At 41.2% G+C, this 26389-nt stretch overlaps 1 protein-coding gene across 1 annotated transcript in view; it reads left to right on the top strand.

Annotated features, from left to right (window-relative positions):
* arhgef18b (rho/rac guanine nucleotide exchange factor (GEF) 18b) overlaps window positions 1–15997 on the top strand; it is a 37945-nt gene extending 21948 nt beyond the window's left edge. Inside the window, exons 20-33 of the mRNA XM_079349910.1 lie at window positions 83–337; window positions 948–1024; window positions 1188–1366; window positions 1500–1573; window positions 1807–1992; window positions 2218–2364; window positions 2717–2832; window positions 3384–3452; window positions 3633–3680; window positions 3801–4082; window positions 4319–4468; window positions 10267–10618; window positions 11872–12015; window positions 12491–15997. Coding sequence (XP_079206036.1) covers window positions 83–337; window positions 948–1024; window positions 1188–1366; window positions 1500–1573; window positions 1807–1992; window positions 2218–2364; window positions 2717–2832; window positions 3384–3452; window positions 3633–3680; window positions 3801–4082; window positions 4319–4468; window positions 10267–10618; window positions 11872–12015; window positions 12491–12822 — 2411 coding nt within the window. The 3' untranslated portion in view covers window positions 12823–15997. The remainder of the gene's footprint in view (window positions 1–82; window positions 338–947; window positions 1025–1187; window positions 1367–1499; window positions 1574–1806; window positions 1993–2217; window positions 2365–2716; window positions 2833–3383; window positions 3453–3632; window positions 3681–3800; window positions 4083–4318; window positions 4469–10266; window positions 10619–11871; window positions 12016–12490) is intronic.
* Window positions 15998–26389: the final 10392 nt, after the last annotated feature.

Here is a 26389-nt window from a genome sequence, read left to right as displayed (position 1 = left end):
GAGTTTTCAGCAAAACTGAACACCCAATACCATCATTTATCATGACAAATAACCTTTTATATATGTTTTTTTCTGCTTCTAGCTGGAACAGAGGAGCATGAGGATCTGATCCGGGCGCTTGGTCTGATTAAAGACACCATTGTTCAGGTTGACTCGCTCGTTAATCTCCATGAGAAGAATTCTCGACTCCGAGACATACACAACAAGATGGAGCCAAAGGCAATGGGAAAAATCAAAGATGGCCGAGTGTTTCGCAGGGAGGACCTGGCACAGGGGAGGAGGCGGCTGCTGCATGAGGGCACGGTCAACTGGAAAGCAGCTTCTGGCAGGCTAAAAGGTAAAATAAATGTAAAAGCTAGTGAACAGCAGTACTGCTGTCACTGGATTTAAATCAGATGAAATAAAAAGAAGAACAAATATATAATGTATTAATAGAAATATGTGCTATAAGAGGAATGTAAAAACAGTGCAATTGATGCAGGAAAGTGTTTGGTGAAAACATAAGGATTAAGGATAAGTTATTGATTCCCAATGGGGGAAATTTGATTGTTGCAGCAGCTGCAAAAAAAAACAGGAAATATAGACGGAATCAAAAGCAAAAAAAAGTTTAAAAAAAAAAACAAAGCAAAAAAAACATCTAGTTTACAAATTCAACAATACTAGGCATAAACACTTTGTACACTTTCACTTGGAAAGACGGATCAGATAAAAACACACAGCATGAATGAAATTGATGATACAGTATGTACAGTATAAACAGACATTATTGATCTACTGTGTAGTAATTCTATTCTTCTGTAGTAATATATATATATATATATATATATATATATATATGCTGTCTACTAAAGCAACTTTTTTTCTTGTGCTCTGAAAGTTTAGAAATAATTCAACATGAACAAAGTGTCTGAAGTTTTTATGCATTATTTGTACAATTGCTCTTTCAGACATTCTTGCAGTGCTTCTGTCAGATGTGTTGCTCTTGCTACAAGAAAAGGATCAGAGATACGTTTTTGCTACAGTTGTGAGTATTTTAAGTACTTAATCTACCAGCATGACACTTTTTAAGAATCCCATTTGAGGATCAAAGAGGAATACTCGCACACCTCCTGCAGATGTTCTTACATTTAATACCAGCAATTCAAAAGCTCACCTTTCTGTATCTGTCCTTCTTTTCCTTCACCCAGGATAACAAGCCATCAGTGATCTCTCTTCAGAAGCTGATTGTCAGGGAAGTGGCGCACGAGGAGAAAGCTATGTTTCTAATCTGCGCCTCCTCAAATGAGCCAGAGATGTACGAGATTCACACCAACTCCAAGGAGGAGCGGAACAGCTGGATGACACAGATTCGGCAAGCCGTTGAAAGGTAGCTGCCTTTTACACACAGAGCAAAGACACCAACAGTTTGGTACTTTTTTTTTCCCATTCAAAGGTTACAGTAACTTTACAAGAGCCTTACTCGGTGTGCTTCCTCTCTCTCCCCTCCTGTTATGTCCTAGTTGTCCTCACACAGAAGAGAGGCTGTTCAGTGAGCAGGAAGAGGCACGGGCCTTCAGGTTGAAAGAATTTCAAGGTAACTGCAGAAAAAAACTCTCTATGACATTCTGTTAATTACAGGTAAAATACCATACAGTATGCCACAAGGGGGTGATCATGTCTCATATTAACCTTACTATGTTCCAAGGGGGTTTGACTACATCTAAAGAATTTAGATTGTTATAGAAAAACTGCTCTTCTTTCCGAGGAAACCAAATCCTCTCGATCCATATTATCCTCCAATTTCATTTTCATTGTTTGTCATTGTAGAACGTCTGGGCCAAAAGGATGCAGTGATTGTTCAGGCTCTTACTGAAAAGCTGCAGCTGTTTGCAGACATGGCCGAGTCTGTGGCTGGTCTAGAGGACACGGCTTCACGTTCCAGACTTCTGCTTCGAGGAGACGCCTCAGACCTCCAGCAGGGGGAGACTCTGCTCAAAGGAGCTATCACTGAGGGTGAGACAGCGCTGCATGATGTGTGCACCAGCTACAGAGTCATGGGAACATTGTTTCTTGAAAAAAAGATTGTAGACATATTTTGTCACCTTTTCATCCCTGCAACTCTGAAATACATCAACAGTTTGTCTTTGTTGAAAACTGCTAACCTAAAGCTTTATCTTTGTACAATCCTGAATTGTTCTCGCTCGCTCTCTCTCTCTCTCTCTTTCTTTCTCATGTCAGTGGAGAACCTCCAAAACCTGCTTCAGTCCGGAGTGAGGGAAGAGTCTCCAATCCCCCGTTCTGAGGAAGTAAGCGGCTCTGGGGCTCTGCCCAGGCGAGCAGACACATTTGGGGGCTATGACAGCAGCCCCACTATCCTCAGTAAGAGTGAGTCCTGCACCAGCCATGCCCAGATGAAGTCTACTTTTTAACAGATTGGCAGCTGTATTTCAGTCAACTTAAATTAAAAAATAAATTGGATACACTTTTGAAATGTGTGTATGTTTGTTTTTTCTCAAAAACGAATTTCTCGGCAGCAAAGTCAGCACACCAATAAAAGCATTTCCCAGCTCCAGTTTTATCGGTATACGTGTGTTGGGTCTGTGCAGAGTTTGTTTTGGTCCATATTTCTGTGTATTTGTTTGTTTTAATCATTTGTGTGTATGTCACCGTCTGTGTGTGTGTGTGTGTGTGTGCGCGCGCGCGTGTGTGTGTGTTTGTGTTGATGTGTCGGCTCCAGATGGCAGTGTGAAGAAGAACTTCTCTGGTGAGTCTAGAAGCAGAGACAGAAGCCAGAGAGCCAGCTCTGACCCTCAGCTCAAAGACCTGTGTGGCAGCCACACCCTGGAGCAGACGGTAAGGACATAACCTAAACACACACACACACACACACACACACACACACACACACACACACACACACTGTATGTCTTGGGATGAGTCACTGTTGTTTCCTGTAAATAGTAATAACCAAACCAAGTCATCTGGAAAGACTCCACATCCTGATGTTTACTGTACTGATTACACAGTTCACCTCATTTGTTTCGATGGAATGACATTCTAATTGACATACCGGTAAATCCCCTTGAGACTGATCAGGTGGTCCAAACAGAACCACATGTGACTTTTAAGTAGCGTGCGTAGTCTTAAAGACCTCGCACGATTTGTGGGCCTCGCATTTTTTTTTTTTCTTTTAATCGAACAATTGTTTTCTCCTTCTCTGACCTATGCTTAACTGTGTTTTCTGTGTTGGGTAGTAGAAAAAAGGACCACTTGTTTAGAAGTGAACAAAAAAACACTATTTTATGTCACACTATGAGGTACTGTGTAATGTTATAATGGCATATAGCAGTACGCTCAGTCTTTTGCTTCATTAGTATGACTTGCTGTGTATCTCTGTTTTTCAGGTTGATGAAAGTTGCTCTTCTCCTGCCAGATGGAACCGCATCTGGTCCAACTCCTTCCCTGAGGCTGAGGTAAACTCTCCGTCCCTGACCATCACTCACCTCGTGTAACACCGCACTGCTGGATTTTAAATTGAATAGCTACAGTATGCCTGCTAATAGGAGAACTGTGAGAAGTTCTCTAAAACAGTCAAATGATGCATTGTTTGCTTATGTGATTGTTTTAACTCCTCTCCTGTGTCTCTTCACTAGTTCTTTGACAAAGTGCTGATGCTCTCCCAAAGGCTCTATAGTTTGCAGGTATCACTGTTTTTTTTGGTTTGTAAACCTACATCTCCATTCAGTAAAATGATGTCAATGATCCTAATTTACTTATTAATAACTACAGTCTTTCACTACGACTCCTGTTTCCATGCTCAGGCGATAATATCACAGCAGGACAGTCACATTGAGCTGCAGCGGGCTTCGCTGACTGAGCGCGCCTCTCTGCCCGGCCGCTACAGAGGGAACGTGCTCCTGGAGCAGGAGAAACAGAGGACGCTGGCCCTGCAGAGAGAAGAGCTGGCCAGCTTCCACAAGCTCCAATCTCAACACCGGCAGGAGCAGCAGCGCTGGGAAAGAGAGAGAGAGAGACACCGCCAGCAAGTGGAGGCCACTGAGGCCAGACTCCGACAGAGGGAGGAGGAGTGCAGGCAGCTAGAGGTGAGCTGCTCAGTCCTACCTGAGAGCTGTCTTTAAAGACTAAAGACAGAGTTGTATTATCATTTGTTAAGAGATCGAAACTCTCCTCAAATGACTTGTTGTTGTGCATCAGATCAATGAGTACATGTCACACCCTCATTATTAGATACGAGATGACACACAGGATATGAGTTAAAAAAAATAAATAATAATTTTCAGCAATACATCATTTAACGTCGCTGGTTCATTTGATGCAGGAACATCTGGCTGAAGAGAGAAAGGAGCTGGAGAGTCAGAGGGAGACTTACCAGCAGGATCTGGAGAGGCTGAGAGAGTCCACCAGAACTGTGGAGAAAGAGAAGGAGCGCCTGGAACATCAGAAAAAGATCAAGAGGAAAACTATAGAGGTGAGGAGCATGTGTGTGGAAAGGATGTCCATCAACAGGCTCGTTTTTGCACTATAAACATAAGACGGAGTTTATGGTGCGTTCTTGTATTTCTTACTTTGAAGAAAGGCTCAGCAAACGTATGAAGACAAAGGATTGTAAGAAATGGGGTATGCAGGAGCGTTCCTGTTCTTCTTACGTCTTTATTTATTTATTTGAGTAAACTTTCAAAACCTTTCCCTACTTGGTTTGCATTTGTGTATGCCATCCCATTCCCTGGCATACATCTTAGACTGACACATCTTAGGTACTCTGAGGTGATCAACTTTAAAAACAAATCTTTTTGCCCATAATTTAGAGCGACACACTTTTTAACTTGTCGCAAATTCCTGCCCTTGCCGCTGCAGGAACTTGTAGTTCTCTAGTTCAGGTCGTCTGTCCCGGTAGAGAGGAAGCTCTGCTCACACAGATGAGCTCAACATACAGCTGATTACATCTCTAACCACTCGAGCTAGGAATTCACCTATGAACACAGGGAGCAGTATTTCTCTTCACCTTGCTTTACCTCTGTTCTTCCTCTTCTGTCCCTGCTTTGCCTTACTTGTATCCGTCTTCTCTCCTTTCAGAACAATGCTGGCCATTGTTTGTGAGATTCATGGAAGAAGAGCGAGAACGATCCTCAGACTGTCATTTCATGCCCAATGTTAAAAGATCTGACGAGCAGTTACTTACAGTAATCTCAGCTTTGAGTGTTGCTCCTCCCAGTGTGCTGCTTAAAATCTCATCATACTGTTTGTCCCACTACAAACGGTGAATGTTTGTACATTAGTCAAACAAGCAATCAAGACTGATCACAAGAACTCCCACAGAAGATCCTGTCATCATGTTTAACACATCTAATGATGGCATTCTTCATGCGACTTCCATTTAAAAAAGCGAAGCCGATCAAGACACCGTTTCGTTTTTCCTGCTTTGTATACGAGAGAAGTTTGTTTCTCCACAAACCAGGAGACTTGTTTTCCTTATATGTTGGAGCGACAGCCTGACAAGCTTTCCCTCGGTGTCAGACTGGTACATGTGCTGTAGACACGTGATTTTCTGACTGAGGTCCTCCTCAGGGACGTCGGTGGTCCCTCTCTCTCTGCTGCCACACATCCCCTGCTTGTTTGACGCCTGACAGTTTCTTCACCGAGCCGCGTGAAACAACAATCCGATCAAGTCCTGACTTGTCCTCTAAACAGGCCGCAGTGCTTTTGTTCAACTGTGAATTCTTTTTGTATTCTTTTAAATCCGATTCAAAAGTTTGTCTGGCACATTTAAAGATATCTGTCTACTGGGGCTGGAAATCGCAGGATAATACACAACACCATTCAGTATAAGTGATAATGGATATATAGCAGTACAATCATTCTAATGATGCACCACAGTATCTGACTGACTTCAGAATAAAAAAGGTAAATTGTGGGATTCATGTCTTTAATCACTACATCGAGTTTGACCTTTACCTTGCGTCATCCCCTCACTTCTTTTTACTGTCCAACATCCTGCCCTCTTCTTTCATCTCGTTACCGTCATCTTCTCTGGCCGTTATCATTCGTTCATGTTACCCTTCAATCTCGTCCTTCACACTGCAGGGGCTCATGAAGCCGTAAGAAATCTGTTCAGAGCGCCGCGTTGATTTCTCTAACCGGAGCGATTTGATTAGCCTGTCGCACGAGTCCACGCAGAGATGTGTTACCATATTGATATTCTGTCTCACCCCTGATGCCTACCATGTCAAAGATCTCACGATAACAAGATCTTTGAGTGGAGTCTGCAGTCAGGAGCCGCTGACATGAGTTAATGCATTAACCATGTCATTACTGCATGAGGTACACCTCATAGTGTCTCTTTAAATCAGACCCTCTGGCTGAATTGACCTCCTCTGTTTGATGAGCAATACAGTGACCGTGGTAATTATAGAGGCCTTCACAAGAGTCAGCCATGGTGACTAAGATTACTAAGTGGTTTGTTTGTTTGTTACTGTACATAGACGACGAGATGAGCACTTGAGATGTAGTCTGCTGCACCCCATTAAACTGTGCCCTGAACGTTGATTTTTATTTTATTTTTTTACCGATGTGTTGTGCACCAGTGTGTTTCGTACACTCGCAGATGTACACGCTTCAGTGTGATACAGATGGCTCTGCTGTGGGACTTTTTTTTTTTTTTTTCGGCTGTGGATATGGAAGATTCAGAAGTGGTTTGTTCCCCCTCTGTGTCAAACACATCAAACAGCCTTTTCATCAGATGTGACCTCAGGATCTGTTCCAGGCTACAAGCCAGCCAGATATCAACAGACATTCAATCACCACCAGCCAACTTTGAGACTCGTCAGCAGATCCAGGGAGCTATTGTTAGACCTCATAAAAAAAGAAAAAAAGAAAATAAAGACATGCCTCCTTGTGTGTTACGGAGCATGTGTGAGTGTTTGCCAAACAGCGACGCTAGTCGTGGCATGTCCAGACTTTAGAGGAACTATTCTTTCATGTATTATCTGAGCTGATCAAAGTTGGCCCTGTGATAAGGAATGCACTGGGCTCGGGCTTTTTTTATTGGCTCTTCCAGAGGATGGAGCCTTGGGTCTGATTGCTCAATTAGACTCTAAAGACGTACAGCGTGTTTGAAATCAAGGTTAGAGATGAGGCTTTTAGGGTTGTGATCGGCAGTTAACAGGAGAGTATATTTCTAAGTATAAGGAAAAAAAATCAAGATTCAAGGAACTGAGCTCATGACAACGCGGTCGAGGGTGTAATGCCTGACCTCCTGATGGAATCTTGGGGCGAAGTTGCATCAAGGAATAAGCACTGTTCTTACTTCAGGAAAAAAATGTTTTTGAGAAGCCTTCAGGCAGAGCACTTTATTTAACAACTAGCCCTTACTCCTGCTCTTTCCTCAGGAGCCACAAACTATAAAACTAGAAAGCTTCTTGGTGTGAGTAACTACACGAGCATGACAGAGGTCGTCGTTTGAACATGGGAATGTTGGCACAACTCAAGAGAAACTTTTAAAGGTCAGCTATAAAACTGACCCGTACCTGTGTCTTCAACACTCTCAGCTATGTCTTCCCCTCTTCGGCTTCACTCTCGAGGATGATTTACGATTCTGTTCCATCTGTTAGTGTAGCTAGCTCAACGTTTGCTGTGCTCTGTGGCTTGTTTCAGCTCATGACTGTAGAGAAAGTCGAAAGTGAGCCAGTCGTTTGCGCAGGAGAAAAACAAATGTTCCATGTAGACTTCACACTCTTTGTTGCTTCATGTCTGTTTCTCTGTTTCACGAGAGATGGGGATGTAATCCAATCCAATAAAACATTGATCTAGCATGTTGCTGATAAAACAAAAACACATTTTAACATTTAGGAAAAACAACCTATTTCTCAGTATTTTTTTTTTATTTTAAAACTGTGTTCATTGAGTCACACAGAATTAGAAAAGTTCAACCACTCTCAAAAAGCTGTTATGTTAATCGTTTGAGCTCTGAAAAGTGTAAAAGTTCAGAAATGATCACAAGTATCCATCAATGATCCCCAGAATCCACGTGAATTCAAATGTCCCATTTTCTAGCACCACAGTTTCAAACCTGCGTGTATTCCATTTCTTCTTCTTTGATGGTCGAGGCGACTTAGCTTGGCTTTGGAAAAGCGTGTGTAATAATTAATGAACCAAACAAAAGACTTCATCAATTCTTCATATGAGCTTTGATGTGATGTTTATTCCCAGATCTGTTACTGGATCATTGCTCATCACCAATCTTTATTCAATCTTTATTTAATGTGCATGACAACATCAATAAATAGAATCAACGACTCACATTTCATTTTGGATTTTACAGGCTTTAGTCGACGCTTTTGCATTATTATTGTGTCATACAAACCCAGTCCACTCAGTCTGCTTGACACCATGAATTTAAATGTTCCAGGATCAGAGTGTATAGTTGGTCTATTCATTGTCAAAAACAAAACGAAAGCAAACTAAACACAAATCAAACTGACTGTCTTGTCATGTTTTCCAAGTGTTCAAGACGTAACTAGCGTGTTTAAACACATCAAACTTTTAACAGCCATTCCAGTTCTTGCTCCTCTGTCCACCCCAACGTTTTATTAGTTCATCGTTTGCTAATCTGAACTTCTACATGTGATCTGAATGTCACATGGCCAATAGAAACCTGTCCTTAAGTCAGAATTGGAAACTGTACAGGTAAGGTTGAATAACCAGTCATTTCCTTCCAACTGGTTTCCATTGTGTGTACAAGGCAACACATTGTGCAGTGTGTGAGATCTGGATGATATGGGAGTATCCTGGCTGTATAATTAGCTGGTCTAAGCCTTACATTAACCGAAGATGTTGGAAAGCAGCCAGTGTTAATTGTTTATATGCTGTCAGTCGGAGCTGTCTGCTCTGTAACTTTCACACATTTAACGGCCCTGAAAGCCCCGATGTTAATGCAGCTTAAAGCCGATCACCTTGTTCTGCGAACAATGGAACATCTGTTTGCAGAGGTGAGTGAGTGCTGAATGGCAGAACGGGGGATTCAGGGAAGGAGGTGTGGAGACTTTATCCTCTGCAGGGCCCCTCTCTGCCTCGGGTCGTCTTGTCATGCTATAGTTATAGCCGGGGGGAAGCTACAGTCACCACCACGCGCAGTCACAGTCCAATGAGTCTGCCTGTCATGCCTCGTAAAACACACTCCTCATATGTTCCTCTTCCCGACGGGAAGTATTCTGCGTCGTCATCAATCATGAAGCATGTGCACTTCATACTCAACAGAGGGGTGACAGATTGATACCAGCAAGCAACTACCTTCCTCCTGATGTCTGTGTAAACGGCACTTTCATTATCAGGATTCAGAGACTTTTAAACCTGCTGGCACGTCAACTTTAAGAAACAAACATCTGCCTAAAAAGCCATTGGCTTGCTCGCTGCATTTATAAAAAAAAAAAAAAAAAGAAAAAAAAGTGCAACATGTTAGGTCACAGTGACGGGCTGCTTTAGCTTTTCATGTTTTACTCACAGTGAAAGATCCGCTCTGTGCCTTCTGTAATGTAACACTTCTTCGAGTACTTCCATATAAATCACACAACTTCATTGTTACAGAAATCTTCATCTAATTGAATGATGCTCATGTTGTCATTATTCAGATATTTCCTTCATTTTATTCTTCCATGCAGCTCGTGTCTTTGTCCGCTGATGTCATGAGCCCTTGTCTTGTTCCCATGCTTGTCTAACAGGCCCGTCTGTTTTGTTAGGCACGCCTGTATTTGCACAGAGGCTATTAAGAGTTTTATGTTTCCCATTTTTTGTGTGCGTGTGCACACATTATCCTTGAGCCGCTTGGAATACATCAAAAGCCTGTTAACCAAACTTACCAAACTGTGCTCAGCAGAACGCACGTGTTTCTGATTTCCTTTTTGAGCCTATAAATATCCTCCTCCTCAACAGATTGTGTTTCTCTGATGGCACTGCGTCTCACAGATCGTTTTCACTGTTTCTCTTTTGTGTGTGTGTGTGTGTGTGTGTGTGTGTATTCTGAACTCATAAGATGTCATGGCGTGTTCATTTTTATTTCTTAAAAAACACTGCAGACTTCCTACACACACTCATCCACACATACATATTGTGCTAACAACAACAATCAACAACAGAATCAGCGATAAACCTGGAAAATCACGGAGCATAGTTTGAAGTAAATTACAGATTTTTAATTCTTTAATATGCTGTTTTTAATAACTAAAGACTTGGGTCACCTCTCAGCAGATAACTAACAGTCCTCTCCTTCTCAAGGTGGCTCCTCTATCTGGCAGTCTAAATGGGGAGCTCCTCATGTCCTCTGGCCTCGCCTCCTCCACCATCGTCTCAGACCTACCCCTTCCACAGAAGCCCCTGGTGCGCGCCAGCCTGTCTGTGTCCCCAGCAGACTACCCGGAGCGGCCTGAGGTGATGTTGCGTCGAGAGACGAGCTCTTCCACCCTGCCACTAAAGACGGAGGTGCCGCTCCATCTCTTCAGCACCACCAATCAGCTGCACAAACCTGTGGGGGTGCAGCAGCAGATACCCACCAAGCTGGCGGCCTTCAGCAGCGGCAAAGGGAAAGGTGGAAAGATTGGCAAAGCATCCTATCGCACTGACAGCACAGGTAAGAAGTTAGACCTCAGGCACCGACTTTAACATGAGCAGAACATTTTACTGAACTTAAAACCGTATCTTTTTAGCTTTTCCTTTTTTTTTTTCTTTTTTTTTTTTTACAGCTGCATTTGTTTGTTTTTTTCTACCTGTGCATGCTTGCATTTTCAAAAGTTTTGTCATGGCTCATTTTACAGTACACAATGTTTCAATAGGATTTAACATTACACCAAAAGTCAAAGTAAAAAAAAATCATTGTGAATCTGCTCTCATCTGTGGAGAGAACCGGGTGTAGACAGTGGACCTGCATTGTGCTGGTCTGTGAGCACTGGTCCCATTAGAGGATGAGCACTCATGCAATACCCTCACGGAGTCTGCTTTTGACAAGACTCCATGAGAAACATACACACCAGCAGTCTGCTGAAGATCTTTTTTTTTTTGAAGATCTCTGGCAGTGCTCCTCCTTTTCCTCATTACACAAAAGGAGCAGATACCAGTCCTTCTGCTGGGTTGATGCCCTTCTATAGTCCTGCATCTCTCCACATGTAACTGCTGGTTTCCTCGTCTCTCTTCCATGCTCTTGAGTCTGTGCTGTGAGACGCAACACGCCTCCTTGCAGATGCATGTATGGAAGTCATGGAGGGGCTGGACCAGGCTACATGTGCAACCTGATGTGCCGTCTGTATTGTCTCATGCTACCTGCAGTGACATGGACAGTATCAGAACACAAGACTAGAGAAGAATCAGCCAGGAAGGATCAGAAGAGATAAATTATCTGTGGCCAACACGCGCAAAACCATTCCCTTTGTTGTTGGGAGATCCTGCTATTGCTTCCATTGCACCTGTCGTCTCTTTTATTCATGACAAATTACACCATCCTAAAATGATCTTTAGCTTCCTTCGAAGATTTACCATGTTATTGACCTATAACCATGCATTGTATTTATGAGTGTTGTATTCATTTCTTTTCTCCACCTGCACACTGTTGCAGGCGATTTGAAACCCTGCATCCTTGTAGGTTGTAAAATTGACTTTTTCCTTGCTCATTGATATTGATACACAAGCCATCTGTGCCCAACGTGAACTTGACCTGATTCTGATTTAAGTGTGTCATTAGTCTCACATTAGCCATCTAAATTGGGTCTGCCCTCGAATATATCAAATAGTGTCCTGACAGAAGAGGCTTCTCTGGAAAATCTAATTTTACAATTAAATCACCTTCTGTCTCCGTCTCCTCTGTGCTTTTGTTCCCTCCCTTCTCCTCAGCTTCAGTGGATATGAAGCAGATGCTGCCACTAAAGTTGTCCGCCAGAGATGACAACTCCCTGAAGGCCAAGCGCTCCATCAGCCCCCACCAGCAGCTCCCTCTGTCAGCCCCTCCTCAGCCTCACTCCCTCCATCACCTCTCAGGTACACGCACGCACGCACGCACGCACGCACACACACACACACACACACACACACACACACACTCTTCGTTGTCTTTGCCTGCTGCATTATTAAACCTGCTTCTCACAGACACAGGCATTAAACACACACATTCTCCACCTGGGCAAACCCGACCCCGCCTGATTATGTTCCTCTCTGAAGCTTACAGTCATGCCCAGCCTCACCCTGTGTAAACACACATCAATTTCACACGCTGCATTGTGATTAATGAGGCTGTGCTGCTGACACATCTTAACACTTTAATCCATTGCATTCACAGTTGCCTCTGCCAAATAACAAAAAAAAGAAAATCTGGCAGGATTAGATGTTCGATTTCAGTTAAGCTGAGTTAACCCAGCTGTACTAAACGGGTACAAAATATTAATCTGCTGCTAGTTTTCTGCTATTTTTAAACAAATCCCTTATTATCTAATAGCATCTCTTCTATGTCCCATAGATAAACACAGTCCTCCAGACAGCACTGGATCAGACACCCAGTCCACCTCCTCCATCAGCTCCTCCCATCCCCCAGTTGTTCAGAAGCCCCCCATGCCTCCTGCACAGCCGCACCCTCAACCCTCAGTGCAGCCCCCCAGCATCCCTCCTTCCCACTCTCAGAGCATCGGGTCCCTCCAGTTCCAGGCCCACCCGCAGCCGCAGGGCCTCAATCCAAATACCCAGACCCAGGTCCAGGTGCCTGGTCACGGGCTCACCCACAGCCACAGCATGCCACCACCCTACAAAGTCACCACAGAAGACCTTAACAAGGAGGACGTCATATTCTTTTAAACCGCAGTCTGCTGCCCTCGGATCAACCACTCATCACCAAAACAAAAGAATTATGGGATGGTTGCTGGTTCAAAATGTGTCCCACTTCAAAGAGTCTCTTATTAGTGATGATGTGAAGTTGATGCTTTAGTCAGTGCGTGCAGACGCATTGTTGAGACTTGATAGGGTTTTAAATATCCGTTTCCAATCCGTAAGAGAGTGCAAAGCCTTTGACCTTTTTAACGCTCAAACTGCATATTTGTTTTTATTTTCTTATGTGATACCGACGTTTTAAATGAGATCGACTCTGGCAAAATAAAGGCATCATGAAGGAGCGTCAAAGTTTTAAATGGACTTAAATCAATCCAAAGACACAAGTCGTCATGCGAGCTGAAGGGGATTTGACTGAAAGGATCAATATGAAGGAGCGAGTGAAGCAGAGAAAGTCCAAGGTGCAGCCTGGCCTTCAACAGCTTCTTCCTCTGCAACAACAACAAGCGACGATACGACGGCAATTCAGAAAAAAATCAAAATCTTCACGTGAGCAGTCGGAGCGCTGTTTCATTTGCACAGTGTAAATACTTTCATTCCAGACAAATGAATGAACTCTTCCGGACTAAATGTGTGCTGCTTGATTCTTGTTCACAAATTGACTCCATGTTCTATATTTTCTTAATCAGCAGAGAAGGCTGAATAATTGCAGCGCATGTCACTGGTTGTGAAACTTGACTCTGATAAGCACATCACAAACAAACATAATTATTTATCCATGCTGTAAGGATGCTGAATTTAAAGTAAGGGAGCTGTTCTCAGTATTCACCATCTCTTTAAGAGACGCATCTGTTGCTGTTTTAGTTAAACCATTGTACTGTACAGTACTGTGTTATCAAATGTCTGAGATCAAACAGAGAATCACAGCAAAGCCAAAATGTGCAGATTAGAGAAAAAAAAGTGAACTTATATCGTTCACTGTTTATACTTTTAAAGAAAAATGGATTCTATGATTCTTTCCACTTTGGACCAATTTTTCACTGAAGTCAGGAAACGAAAAGATATATCTTTTGATATATTCATGAAAATGTCAGTTTGAATTGACACGTTGTCTTATTGATGCTGATTTATGCGTTGTGATGTATTAGCTGGGTCTTACTTCCTGACAGACGAGCGGTACTGTGACCAGTGCAGTGATCCTAAAGCAAAATCAACCACCAGCTGTTGTCTTCTTTCTTTTTTCTTTCTTCTTCTTCTTTATTTACAAATGTTGAGATTTGATGAGTTCCTTCACTGGTTTCTTCATGAGAAGCTTTTGAACCATGAAGTACACCATGAAAGGATACATTTAGTGTCTGTAGAGGGAAACATGTCAGAAGAGCTTTTTTATCTTTGACTGAATACGCTGGTCTCGGAGGCTAAGATCACTTGCTGGAGTTTAAACTTGGATGTTTATGTGAAGTGTTTATGTATATTGTTGTACATACTGTGATATTCAATGCACCGACTGTCCTTATACACAAACCTGTATTAGGACCGGAACTATTTGACGCGAATCAAGATGCAAGAGGAAGCCAAAAGTTATTTTGTGCAGACTTGTAAATATATTTGAAAATGCTCACGTGGGTGTGTATGCAGGATACGGTACGTCTCACCTGGACAGACCTGCAGCAGTTTAAAGAAACCACAATCGGTCGTTCGTCCAGTGAAGATGAACTGAATACAAAGTTGTGCATATATCTAACGTTAACATGTTTGTGTTGTAGCATTGAAGGGGAGGTTAACTGTAAGTCGTCTTTCTCCTGCAGTTCATCATTGATGTTTCACCATGATTATGTAGCACTCGTGAAAACTAAATCATCGGCTCGATTCAGTTGGTTAAAACCAAAGACACATCTGGCCGACAAGGTTCCTGTCTGTGCGCTCTTATGAAGGATAAATGACACTGTGCTGGTCGTGTGGTCATCCACAAAATATTATACTTCTCAACACATCCTGTAGAGTCTCAACAAATGTTGCTTTTTTTTTTTTTATATAACAGCACATTGTGGTTCAGCTCCAAGTTTTCAGTTTGAGACGTTGTTTATTTCTGTAATGTCAAATAGAAACCTTTTTTTTTACAAAGAATCATGTAGATGTTGACATCTCCAAAAAGAGGATTATTAATGTGCATGCCAACAGACTGGGTGGTTTCATATGATGGATGTAAAAACGGCACGTTTCTCTACATTTCAACAAAAACTACTCAAACTTAACTTTGCATGTTTTTTTTTTCTCCAGAGCTTTCATACTTATCATACTGCATGTCAGAATAGTTTTAATAGTGATTTGCCTAAAATCCAACATGGAATCAAGTCCATAAATACTTTGAATCAAACCACACCAACTGATTGTTTTGCATGTCGTGACAATTCAGCTTCCTCTTCTAACGATGACCATGTGATGTGGTCACAAGCTTCAGAGAACCGTTCATTCAGTGGAACATGATTTTGAAGAAACTTGTGTTCTAGGTTAAGAATCAGCTTCCATGCTGAAGTTTTGAAGACATTTCCTGGCACGTTCATTTTCTTGTGTTTCTGACTGTGTCTTCCTTTTCTCCTGAAAGCGAGGAAACGGGAAAAACAGTCATAAGAGCACTTAAGTTCTGCTCCAGGTACAAAGCTGTTGGTAAAGATCAGCAGAAGACATGGATGCTGCCTGTTGATGCCATCGTTTGGATCCACTCGCGTCTTAAAATGTTTGTTTTTTTATCTGTACTGTTTTAAAACTTGGAAGCTAGTCAGTCGCATCACTGTGTGTGTCTCTGTGTGCATGTTTCTCTGTGAACTCTTGCCAAGTAGCAACAAAAAAACCTGCAGTGGAAACATAACAGACGGACTCTTTTCGAGTTGTGTTTTCTCTCTTTCAGACACGCGTTGGACCTGTCATTTGTAAATAATCACAGACTTGTTTTGTTTCCTCGGCCAATTCTACACTAGTCACTTTGGATAGTAGCATACTTGAAGAGGAAAATGAATGTTTATCATGCTTATTATTATTGTCTGTGAACTTTTATTTACCAAGAGCTGTCTAATGACGTTTGTAGCACACCGTAAGACTGATTTTTGTACCATTTCATTTTATTCACTGCAACGTGTTAGAACAACCTGTGGACACAAACTGCTGCCTTAGAGAGAGTTTAGTAATAAAAAAAAACTTAACTTATTTTTCTCTGTGTATCATTTTCCTTTAAATACTGAACATTTGGGTCATGTTGTTCAGGCTGAAGTCGAGCGTGCAATCAATGTTGCCTTTTCAAGTAAATGTGTATTTACAGGGATTTGTTCCATATTCATCCCCCCATAAAGCACATGTAACATGTAATTCTGCCTCATTATTTAGATTTCTATTCACTGCTTGTCAAAATAATCCTTACCACCCAATTAGCTAGCACCCTAGTAATTCCTCTGTGTGTAAGAGGTGCAGTTACTGCGTTATTGACCCTGTGTTTAGACGGGCTAATAACAGTCCAAACCCAGACAAAGCCTTATTTAAAGGTGCTGTGGTTGTGGCTGTTCAAACCCTCTGTAGACCTTCCTGCATTATTGTCTTGGTGCCTGGGAAGACGCTACAGTAGTAGCCACTTTTTATTGTCTGCTGTCATTAGTGGCTTTCCTCTGTCTCTTCTCAACAATTATTGTTTCCAGGCTGTTTCCCCTGTGGGGGGGAAGCTGCATTTTACTTCATCTTTGTTTTTGTCTCATTCCTTCCACAGATCTGCCCATTTCATGTCTCTGTGTCGCTTGCCCTCTCATTCAGCGTCTCCAATCCTCCTTAGCTCAACCGCCCCGCAGCTCGGAGGAGTTTTATGTAATCCAGTTTGCAGGACATCAAGAGTCTTGGCTGTTGTGTGTGAGAGGCCCTTCTCACCGCAGAGTTAAACAAATAGATGGTGCTCCACAGAGAGGAGACGTGCAGACGAATCTCCCTGCAGGCTCTTAAAACGCTGAGACTAATATAAGTTTGATAGACTCTGTGTCAGCAGTTGGTTTTGTTTCTGGTTTTCACTCTTCCATCGGATCTAGCACGTTGGCACCATGAAGGTTAGAGTAAGAGAGATGGATTTATACAGACTCCAGCCTGGCTAAATAAAATAAATGTTTTAAATCCATTCCCACGGTTAACAAATCAAGGTTATAATAATCTGGTGCAGTTTCTCAAACTGTGCATGTCATGGGCAGGTTAACTGTGAACAAACTTTTGCAGCCAGCTGATTTGAGATCTAAGGCATGGAATCAGTGGGCAGACAGAGAGGGGTTAGATTGCCCATTTACATGAAAAAAAACAGTACACTTTTTCTTAAAATAACTATTAATTTACACATTTTACAATAAAGGTGTTAAGGAAATTGCCTGTCTAATGCTTCTTTGTGAATCGCAGTGGATTGACTGATGAGCACATCTGAGTTTGCTGCAGATCCTATAGGCTAAACAAGAACAAATAATTAAAAGCTCTCTCACAGAAGTTACCTCAGAAAACATCAAACACCTTAAGGACAACACAGATGAATTTACTTTGAGCTTTGTATTCTTTCTTACCTTAGTCTTCAGGGTCTGACGAGGTAAATATCAAATAATTCTCAATTAAAAAAAAGACAGCTAGCTAGCTTCTATTTGAGGCTTTCAAATGCTGCGATGTTAACTAAACAGGAGCGCGCCCCACAGCCCTATGTTTGCACACTCGACCCTATGTTACCTTAACCCAGTGGTTCTCAATTATCTGTCATGCCCCCCCTAGGGAACAGACATTTTTTAATGCACCCCCTGAATTGAAATACTATTAACAACCAGATATGTATTTATTTATCTGTACAAACCACTGTATAAGTTGCTGGCACCAGAATTCTGCATACAGTAACCCAGGGTCCTTTTTGACTCTACCGCCAAGGTGCATATATATATATATATATATATATATATATATATATATATATATATATATATACACAATTTGCAAAAGATGGGTAGTTCCTTGACTTCGGGTGAAAATCATGTACACAGTCTTGTACCTTTGCCTTTAATTCAGTTTTTAATGCCGTTTAGATGCCAAATTAATTGCAGTATAGTTTTAGTGTAGCATAGCTTAAAGACCCACAAAACCGCAAAAACTGTATAAACTCTGAAATCATTTTTTTGGTTGATGATGTTCTCTTTGATTCATCTCGTGTTATCTAGGAGTTGTTTATCCGCTCCTATAGCTGACACAAAGATCCTCTTGTTTGAAGCACACAAAGCATACTTTATCTCTTTTTCTGCTAGCACCCAAGGTGATTAGAAGAAGATAGCCAGCAGGATAACACGAGGTCTCAGGCGGCTTCTCGCTCTGTTTATAATCCCTTGGCAGGCTGTGATATATTCTGGAAACTATTCGTGTTTTCATACTAAGATGTTTTGAATATTATCGCTTGTAAACAGTAAAGCTCTCTGGCCTGCAACAATTGTGTATAGTCTGCATATTTATCGTACGGATGTCTTGATACGTACATAGATTGTAAAGTGTAATTTGTAAACTAGGACAGATTTTATGCTGTCTGCTTCAGTTTTGCTTTGGATGAACGGAACTCATTGTTCCTCCAACTTCCTCAGCTGATCTTCCACCTTGCATCAACAAAAGTCCCTGTGTGGGGGGAACGGTGAAAAGACTCCAGAGAGAAAGGGTATGCCTGGCAGAAATCAGATCAGAGGTGTATTGTTCTGCCAGAGGAGATACCTCAGGTGAATTGAAAGAGGGCAATGTATTACAAAGGAAGTGTGCTCTGTGCTGACTTGCCCTTTGTGCTCACAGCTTGCACTTTGCAGCCATCTGTAGCAGAGTGACTGTCTGGTCATTCCAGTTTATCCCCATGTGCTTGTGTGCTAATTACCCTGCAAAAGCAACCAATGAATGACACTATTGTGATGCCTTTTCCAGAGAAGAGCAAACAAGATATTTTCAAATAGTGTCCCCTTTAGATACAAGAAGAAATATCAATGCTTGCTTTTAAAATGATGTCCAGAAGAAGATGAACTATTTAGTTTTTTAGAATCAGCTTTATTGGCAAGGTATATTCAACACTCAAGTAATTTAAGTTCGGTGAATAAAAAGTTCGGTGAGTTGTGTCAACCTTTACATCTAACTTACTTTAATTTAACAAAAAAGTTTATTTTCCAGAAGATTTCATAAATGCTTGAAAATCATGTTAATGACAAGATTTCTTTTGGACCGGAGTTGGAATGGTTGTGATCACAGAAATCTGTTTAACATCTTACACTAATGCACGAGATACTACATCTTTAAACATTTTACATCTGTATTGTCTAAGGCTGCAATGTGGGAGGTCTGTGTGGCTATTTTTCAAAGCAGCAGAAAGAACTTTTCTGGTACACACACACACAAACCAAAGTCACACACATTTTCTATACCCAAAAGCAAATCCCAGTGGTGCCAAGACAAATAGCCTCCTGGCAACTCACATGGAAACCCTCTCTATTTCAATGTGAATGTGTGTTTTCTTTAGTCTCATAAGAACTAAAAGGAAATTTGTGTGAGTTTCTTCTATCATAAAAAGTTGCTAATCAAAAGTCTTGGCCAAACGGTTTGGATTGCTTTTAAGAAAATGACAAAAAGGAATAGAAAAAAAAAATTCTTCCCAGGAATCTAGGCTATATCTGGAGTAAAAGGGCACAAAACGCCTGCAGAAAGCTCGTGAATGCAAACAGAAAAGTGGCATCTTTATAAAGTGAATAAAAGGGAGCTGTATCTGCTTATATCAGATGGAGCTGATGCACTTTAGTTGATGTTGCACTTAAACCTTCTTTGATGACCATTTCGAACATTGTAGCCTGAGGTGGTGCACTTAATCTCTAGTATTTTAACCGTTCAAATTCACATGAAAAGAAGATGGTTGCATCCACTGTCGAAGTAAAATAGTTTTGAAAATGATATGTGTCCTTTTTACTACCATAATAGTAATGTGATCTCTTTGTCCCGAAAATATTTGTATTGAATGTTGAACTGATTCAAAGGGATAATGTTTTTGAGAAATGTCTGACTAAGTTCCGAACTAATCTCTAAATTGACCAACATTAGTTTGCCTCCAGCTGTCTCCATACTTCTCTTCTTCCACGAATAGAGTAGCACAGAAGAGCTCATCCCAAGTGCAGCGCTGCTCTAGGGTTCTAAACACAGCCTTTCTGAGATTTAAGAGCTGGAACGGAAAAGTCTCCAGCCTCCCACCAGAACTGGCAGTGTTGGATAGCTGTCTGGCCACTGTTTAAAGGGGGGAGGGAGGAGGGGGGAGTGGAGATGGAAAAACGCTGCCAAAAGACCAAAAGGCCACTAACTGCTGCAACAGCAGCAGGCTTGGATTTGTTTGTAAGCTTGGAGAAAGAACACTTTTCAGTGTATTGAATTTGAAATCTCCAAAAATATTACAAATGAAACTGGCATTTTTAACTGACTAAACCAAACTCAAAAAGAAAAAAATCCAGAGAAAAGTTGGCCACCAAAAAAATAAACCTTAAGACTTCAAAACCATAACTTAAAGAAAACCTGGCTTCTAAATGCAAAATGAGAGCCTGCCATGACTCTGATCCATGTTTATGTTGTAGCTATTACCTCATTTATTTAAAGCCTTACTCAGCTAAATTGTTTTGCAAAAACATTTTGCAAGAAACATTACTGTTGTAGGGTTTAGGCCACTGGATAATGCATTTATCACTTCTGAGGAAGAAACTTAACATGTGCATCTATTTGCCAACTCGATGAAATTCCTCATGCAAACACAGCACTGCATACAGTATACAGTAAAAACACCTTAAAAAACATACAGATAAACATACAGTCTGTGTTTTTCTCATTTTTTATTATTTCAGACCATTAGCATGTCAGAGATTCTTAGTAGAGTGTTAAAATGCGTTAAGTCGGATCATACAATGTGACACAAGCTGCAATAAAGGCTCTGTTTGCACAAGAACCTGTTTGATAACAAAGGATGAGTGCACCATTGTTCATCTTTTACTTTCGCAGCTCCATCTGTTTTCATTTTATATACAGTATGTATGTATGTATGTATGTATGTATGTATGTATGTACAGTATATATGTATATATACACACACACACACACACATATATATACACACATATATATATACACATTTATATATATATATATATATATAAAGCATCTACCTTTTAATCATCTTTGTCCTAGGACCTCTGGGAATAGACGTCTGCCAGTGTTTTGGAGCTTCGTTTTATTTGACCCCCCTCTGCTGAGCTCTTCCACCTGACTGATCTTTCCTTTTTTGTGAATCAAAAAACGTGAGGAATCTGGTCACATTCTGGCCACATGGCACCATCTACTCTAAGGCAGAATAAACGTTTTTATGTCTTTAGTGTGTGCATGCATGCATGCATGAGTGTGTGTGTTAAAACAGAATTTGTCTGCTCCATCAGTTTTGAATGAGGAGGGTGGACGACACACGTCAGTTGCAGACAGAGACAGATGCTGCTGACACGTCCAAGGATCTCTCTATTGTATTATTCATCCTCAGTGTCACATCCCATCTGAAGTGGTCGGCAGGACACGTTTCAACAGAAGGGGTCATCTCAGACACACACACACACACCTACATACACACACACACTACTATTTATTAAATTCTGTTTGGTGTGTATTTTTGTAAATGTGTGACTGTGTTTGCCAGAGGGTGGGTTTACATCTGCCACACTTGGAGAATGATGCTTTTGAAGTTTGTTTTGCCTCCCCATCAAGCAGAAAGGGGCTTGTGATCAGAGAAGCACGGGGATAGTGTTGTGTGTGTGTGTGTGTGTGTGTGTGTGTGTGTGTGTGTGTGTGTGTGTGTGTGTGTGTGTGTGTGTGTGTGTGTGTGTGTGTGTGTGTGTGTGTGTGTGTGTGTGTGTGTCACTTCAGGCAACATATCATCCCCCCATCAACCCAACCTCCAGCAACCCCCTCCTCTGCCTCACTGTCGCCCAACAGGGAATTAAGCTCTAGATGTTTTATTAATGAGAGTCAGAGGAAGTGTCAATTATATTACAACATCTCAACAAAGGATTTTTTTTTGGGCCTTCTACTGAAGAAAAAGAGAAATATATTTTTTTCTGTGCCACTTGAATTCAAGTATGCCAGGCCTGCCTGGAATGTCCCGCTCTGCCCAGAGTGTTAGCACTTCTTCTGTTCGGTCCGTGGACGAAGCCTTTGTTTTCTTTCCATGTGAATGAAGCTGTCCCCGTGTTGGCTTTGTGACGTATTGAGAAATCACAATGGCTATTGTGTCAGGGCACATATTTTAGATAACCCTCCTACCTCTGTTTGTGAGTGAGAGTGGGAGGAGAGAGGCATCTTAAAAATGCCGTTTGTCATATCATATGGGAGCCATATGCATTCAGGAAACAGAGGTCAGAGTTGAAAGAAGTGCAGGGATCCTTTCATTCTGTAGAAGTACAACAATGTAACAATGCTCCTGAATTTAACTTAGTACATCATTTATGAAAAAACCTAAATAAAAGCTTATTACCTAAGGCTTGGATACTGAATTGTGTCCCCTTTTTGCATTACCATTAAAACATAACGAGGGCAATAACAAGGAGAAATGTTCTGTGGTGCAACTTCCTTAAACTCAGACCTTGTTTACACATTGTATTAAGATTCCTGTTCGTTGATCAAATCACAATTGACAGCACTGAGTTTGGCTGCTTTACACCTGGCATTAACAAATGTGTAATGCAAACTTGCAGCAAAGAGAGAGAGAGCTTGCATGAATTTAGCAACAAAAAAAAAAAGGGGGGAAGGGTTGATAATGGACAGAAGTGTTAAAGTGATATTTAAAACATCTTTGATTATAAAACGTGACGTGTATGAGCTATATTAGCTTCACATGCTTAGCAGACAACAAAAAAAGATAAAAACACAACACCGTGCAGAAGTACTGAATCAGAGAATACTGAAAAGAAGGGCTCAATCATACATGCACACTGACAAAGGGATTTCATCTCAAAATTTCCTCAATGTGTGTTTATCTCTGTACTTTAGGCTATCCTCTTGTGACCTGATCACTCAGGGCACATTTAAATACCAGGTAAGCCTTGTTGACGTCTACAATATGTCATCAGGTTTTATTTAAGCATGCCTCATGCCAAAGAGGTTGCGTTCTTTAACTAAATAGTTACAGCTTCATATTGATCCAAAAGAAAGACAAAGTAAAGACAGGAAGAGTTTTATTTCTTAATGAAATGTACTCAATACGTTTCCTATGATGACGATGACGACAACAGAAAGGTTTCTTGTATCATCACAGACAACTTGGAATTTGAATCTGTAGGCAAATAGCAGTAAAATCATCAGAGGGGCATTTGCATGTTGGAGCTTGAGTGAAGATGAATGGAAAGCAAACACATGAAACTGAATTATTCAGTTTCGTGTGTTTGCTAAATCAAAGGCCTGAACTCCGAATAATGAACTTTGTCGTGTAGAGTGAGTTTAAAAAATACCTGGGTGGTGGTGACGACAGTCTATGAAGTCCCTTTTCCCCTCACACTCCTCCTTTTGTAGGCAATTTTACTTCTGCACTGGGACATGTTTGAACATCTTATTTTGTGATAAAGATATCTCTGTAGCTTATACCTGCTGCCTCCAATGCAGCATCGATAATTCACATTTTAACCACTGTATCTAAATCGAGTTGATTTTGGAACGTGAAGCTCACGTCTCTGCCCCATACTTTTGTCAAAAAGGAATTTTGGTGTTGGTGGGTCCAAATCCCAGTGTGGCATTATCAGGCTTCTGGAGTCTGCGAGCTCTGCTAGCCGCCGGGTTACATTCATTTTGGTCACACTGTCCCATAGATAGGGACACATTTTATTTCATAATTCCCAGCTCCAGCTAATGATGACCAGAGAGCGTGGTTTCCAAATGATAGATAACTGAAATATTCATGTTTATGAAATCCGAAGATGAATACATCCTATAAAAGCATGTTAGAATATCTGAAAACTACACTGTCACAAAACAGAAGCAGGAACGATTTTTCATAGTTCATGTAAAGATACATTTTGAATGGTGGATTGCATGACAGCACAACACAGACCAAAACTACATTTTAACGTTGATATTACAGTTCATATACTTTTTTTTGTTTTGGGGGATGTATTAATCTAGAATTAAACATACAATTATAATATAATTACAATATTTGAATACTTAAAGTTTGGGCGTGTTTTCATCCCATTATTACTGAAATGTAGTTTTTTTTTGTGCAAAACAAACTTGAAACATTTTATATGAAAAGGTGCTTTAAATATTCTTGCAGATGTATAGGGACTTCAGATCCTTTGTTCCCTTTGGTGCCAGCTGACACACACACACACACACACACACGCGCACAAATGAGCACACACACACACACACACACACACACACCCTCCCCTGCATTCACTTCATTGGTTACACTGACTGTTCACTGTCTGCCTGGCACATTGTTTACTCCTCACTTATTGCTTACCCAGTCAGCTTTGAAACCTCAGAGCTGCTGCCAGCTCAGTTGCCCACACCAAGAAAGAGAGAGACTACAACAGAGAGTAAGCAGAGACAGAAAGATTTAGAGAAACATTTAACACTGTAACCAACAGAGATGACAAGAGAATACAGTTGAAATTAGTCATCCTTGCAGATCGGACAGGCTCCTTGTGTGTTTATTACTACCTTTGCTGACAAATGAAATGTAAAAGGAAGTAAAGAGTGAGAGAGGAAGACTGATGTTTACTGACAGAGATTTACAACCAGAAAGACAAACACCCTTTTTATAACTCATCCACCATTAAAACATTCTTATTTCAGCTTTTAGCATATCTGTCACATCTGATCTTCGATGTACTGTAGATGCCACATACAGTTTTGATCTGCCCTTCAGCCGGCAGTTGGCTTGCAATTGCGTCCTCCAGGCCCCCTGGGGACCATGTGAAGAGGTCGAATCTGGCCTCATCACACCACCATTTTTTTTTGTGTGTCCCCTTTGCAGATCAGGCAGAGACTCCAGCTGGAAGTCTCAGGCCAGCAGACACGCCAATATTTGGGCGGAGCGGCTGCGTGCGACATCCCATCCGTTCCACCTCGCTGCCTCCTTTCTTAAGGGTTAACAAGAAGCTGTAACTATCCCTCCACCCACCCCACCCTGACCGGGTGTCTCTGTGTGATTGTTTTCAAAGCCCCCCTTTTGAAAACAATCACACAGAGATACATACACCTAAAACATAGATTCATATACAGTCCCCACATGTCTTTGAATCCAGATTGTCACGGCAGTTTGTTCTCCTTCTGCCTTTTCTTCCCGCCCACTTTTTGTTTTTGTGACCTTCAAGATTCTTTCGTCTGCAGCCAACTTTCAAATATCTATTTATTTGCCTCACTTTAATTGTCTAGTCGGCGAGATCTGTTTGAAATTGTTTGCACATTTTGCATCACAATTGAAGCCATTGTGTGGCAAGTTCATCCATCTGTCCAGTGCCAGCTTCACCCCATTCAGAAAGGACTGTTTCATGTTTTTATGCATGTCTGCATTGTCTTTAAAAATCCATAAATTAACCTTTGATGAAGCCCTGTACCCATTCGGGCACCAACATGTCCGCATGCTTGACTGAACATGGCCTGTTACAGGCATGATGTCATGGCTGAAGGGAGGGAGTTTTTGAAGCCGCCTCTTGTTTACATCCAATTAACAACACACTTTGAAGCCTTTCAGGCGGCTTCAAAAAAGACTTTTGAAGATTCATTATGTCACTGAAGTGTCTCGGGCAGTCTCGGGCTTCTGTACACACATTGTGTTATTTATTGGTGAGCCTTTTCTGTGATATTTTCTGTTATTCAGACATTCTTCACACTGTCTTGGAATATGTTGTACACGATGTAGTTACAGCAATCAACAGATCTGAAGAGGTGTTTATTTCATTTTCAAGAGTGCAGCTGTTTCCTTTGTGTTAGCATTACAAGCTCACTGTTTAACACACATAATACAAAAACACACACACATACAGTGTGTGCTCTGATATACATCCATCCATCTTCCTCAAACATCTGTCTTGTCTCCATCCAGGCTTAAGCAAGAGGAGGATACAAAGTTGAGTGATGAGGCATGAAGAGCAGAGAGAGGACAACAAGCAACTTCCCAAAGAATAAAACTGCTGATTGTGCAGATGTGAAACTTTATTTATTATACTGCCAGTCATACAGTCAGCCATTGTTGTTAAAGCCAACGTTTCTGTGACGAGATACAAAACAACCATGGTAAATGTAGTTTGATTAAAAAAAAAAAAAAGAAAAGGGAAAAAAAAAAGTCTGAAGTCTCAACAAATTCTAAGTTTTATGAGCTCATTTAACGGGTGTCCACGCACAACTCCCCATAAACAGAAGTTACTCCCAGCCTCGTCCTTTTGGTCCATGAGAACACTACTCTCTCCTTCCCACATTTGCACTCTCTGTCAAGTTTCCTTAACAATAAAGGCCTGAAAAAAATCACATAAAATAAACGCGAAAAGTAAGATCTGTGTATTGTTAGATT

This window comes from Symphodus melops (assembly GCF_947650265.1).
Source record: "Symphodus melops genome assembly, chromosome: 8".
In the NCBI taxonomy this organism is placed as follows: domain Eukaryota; kingdom Metazoa; phylum Chordata; class Actinopteri; order Labriformes; family Labridae; genus Symphodus; species Symphodus melops.
This window is presented reverse-complemented; position numbering and strand designations above follow the sequence as displayed.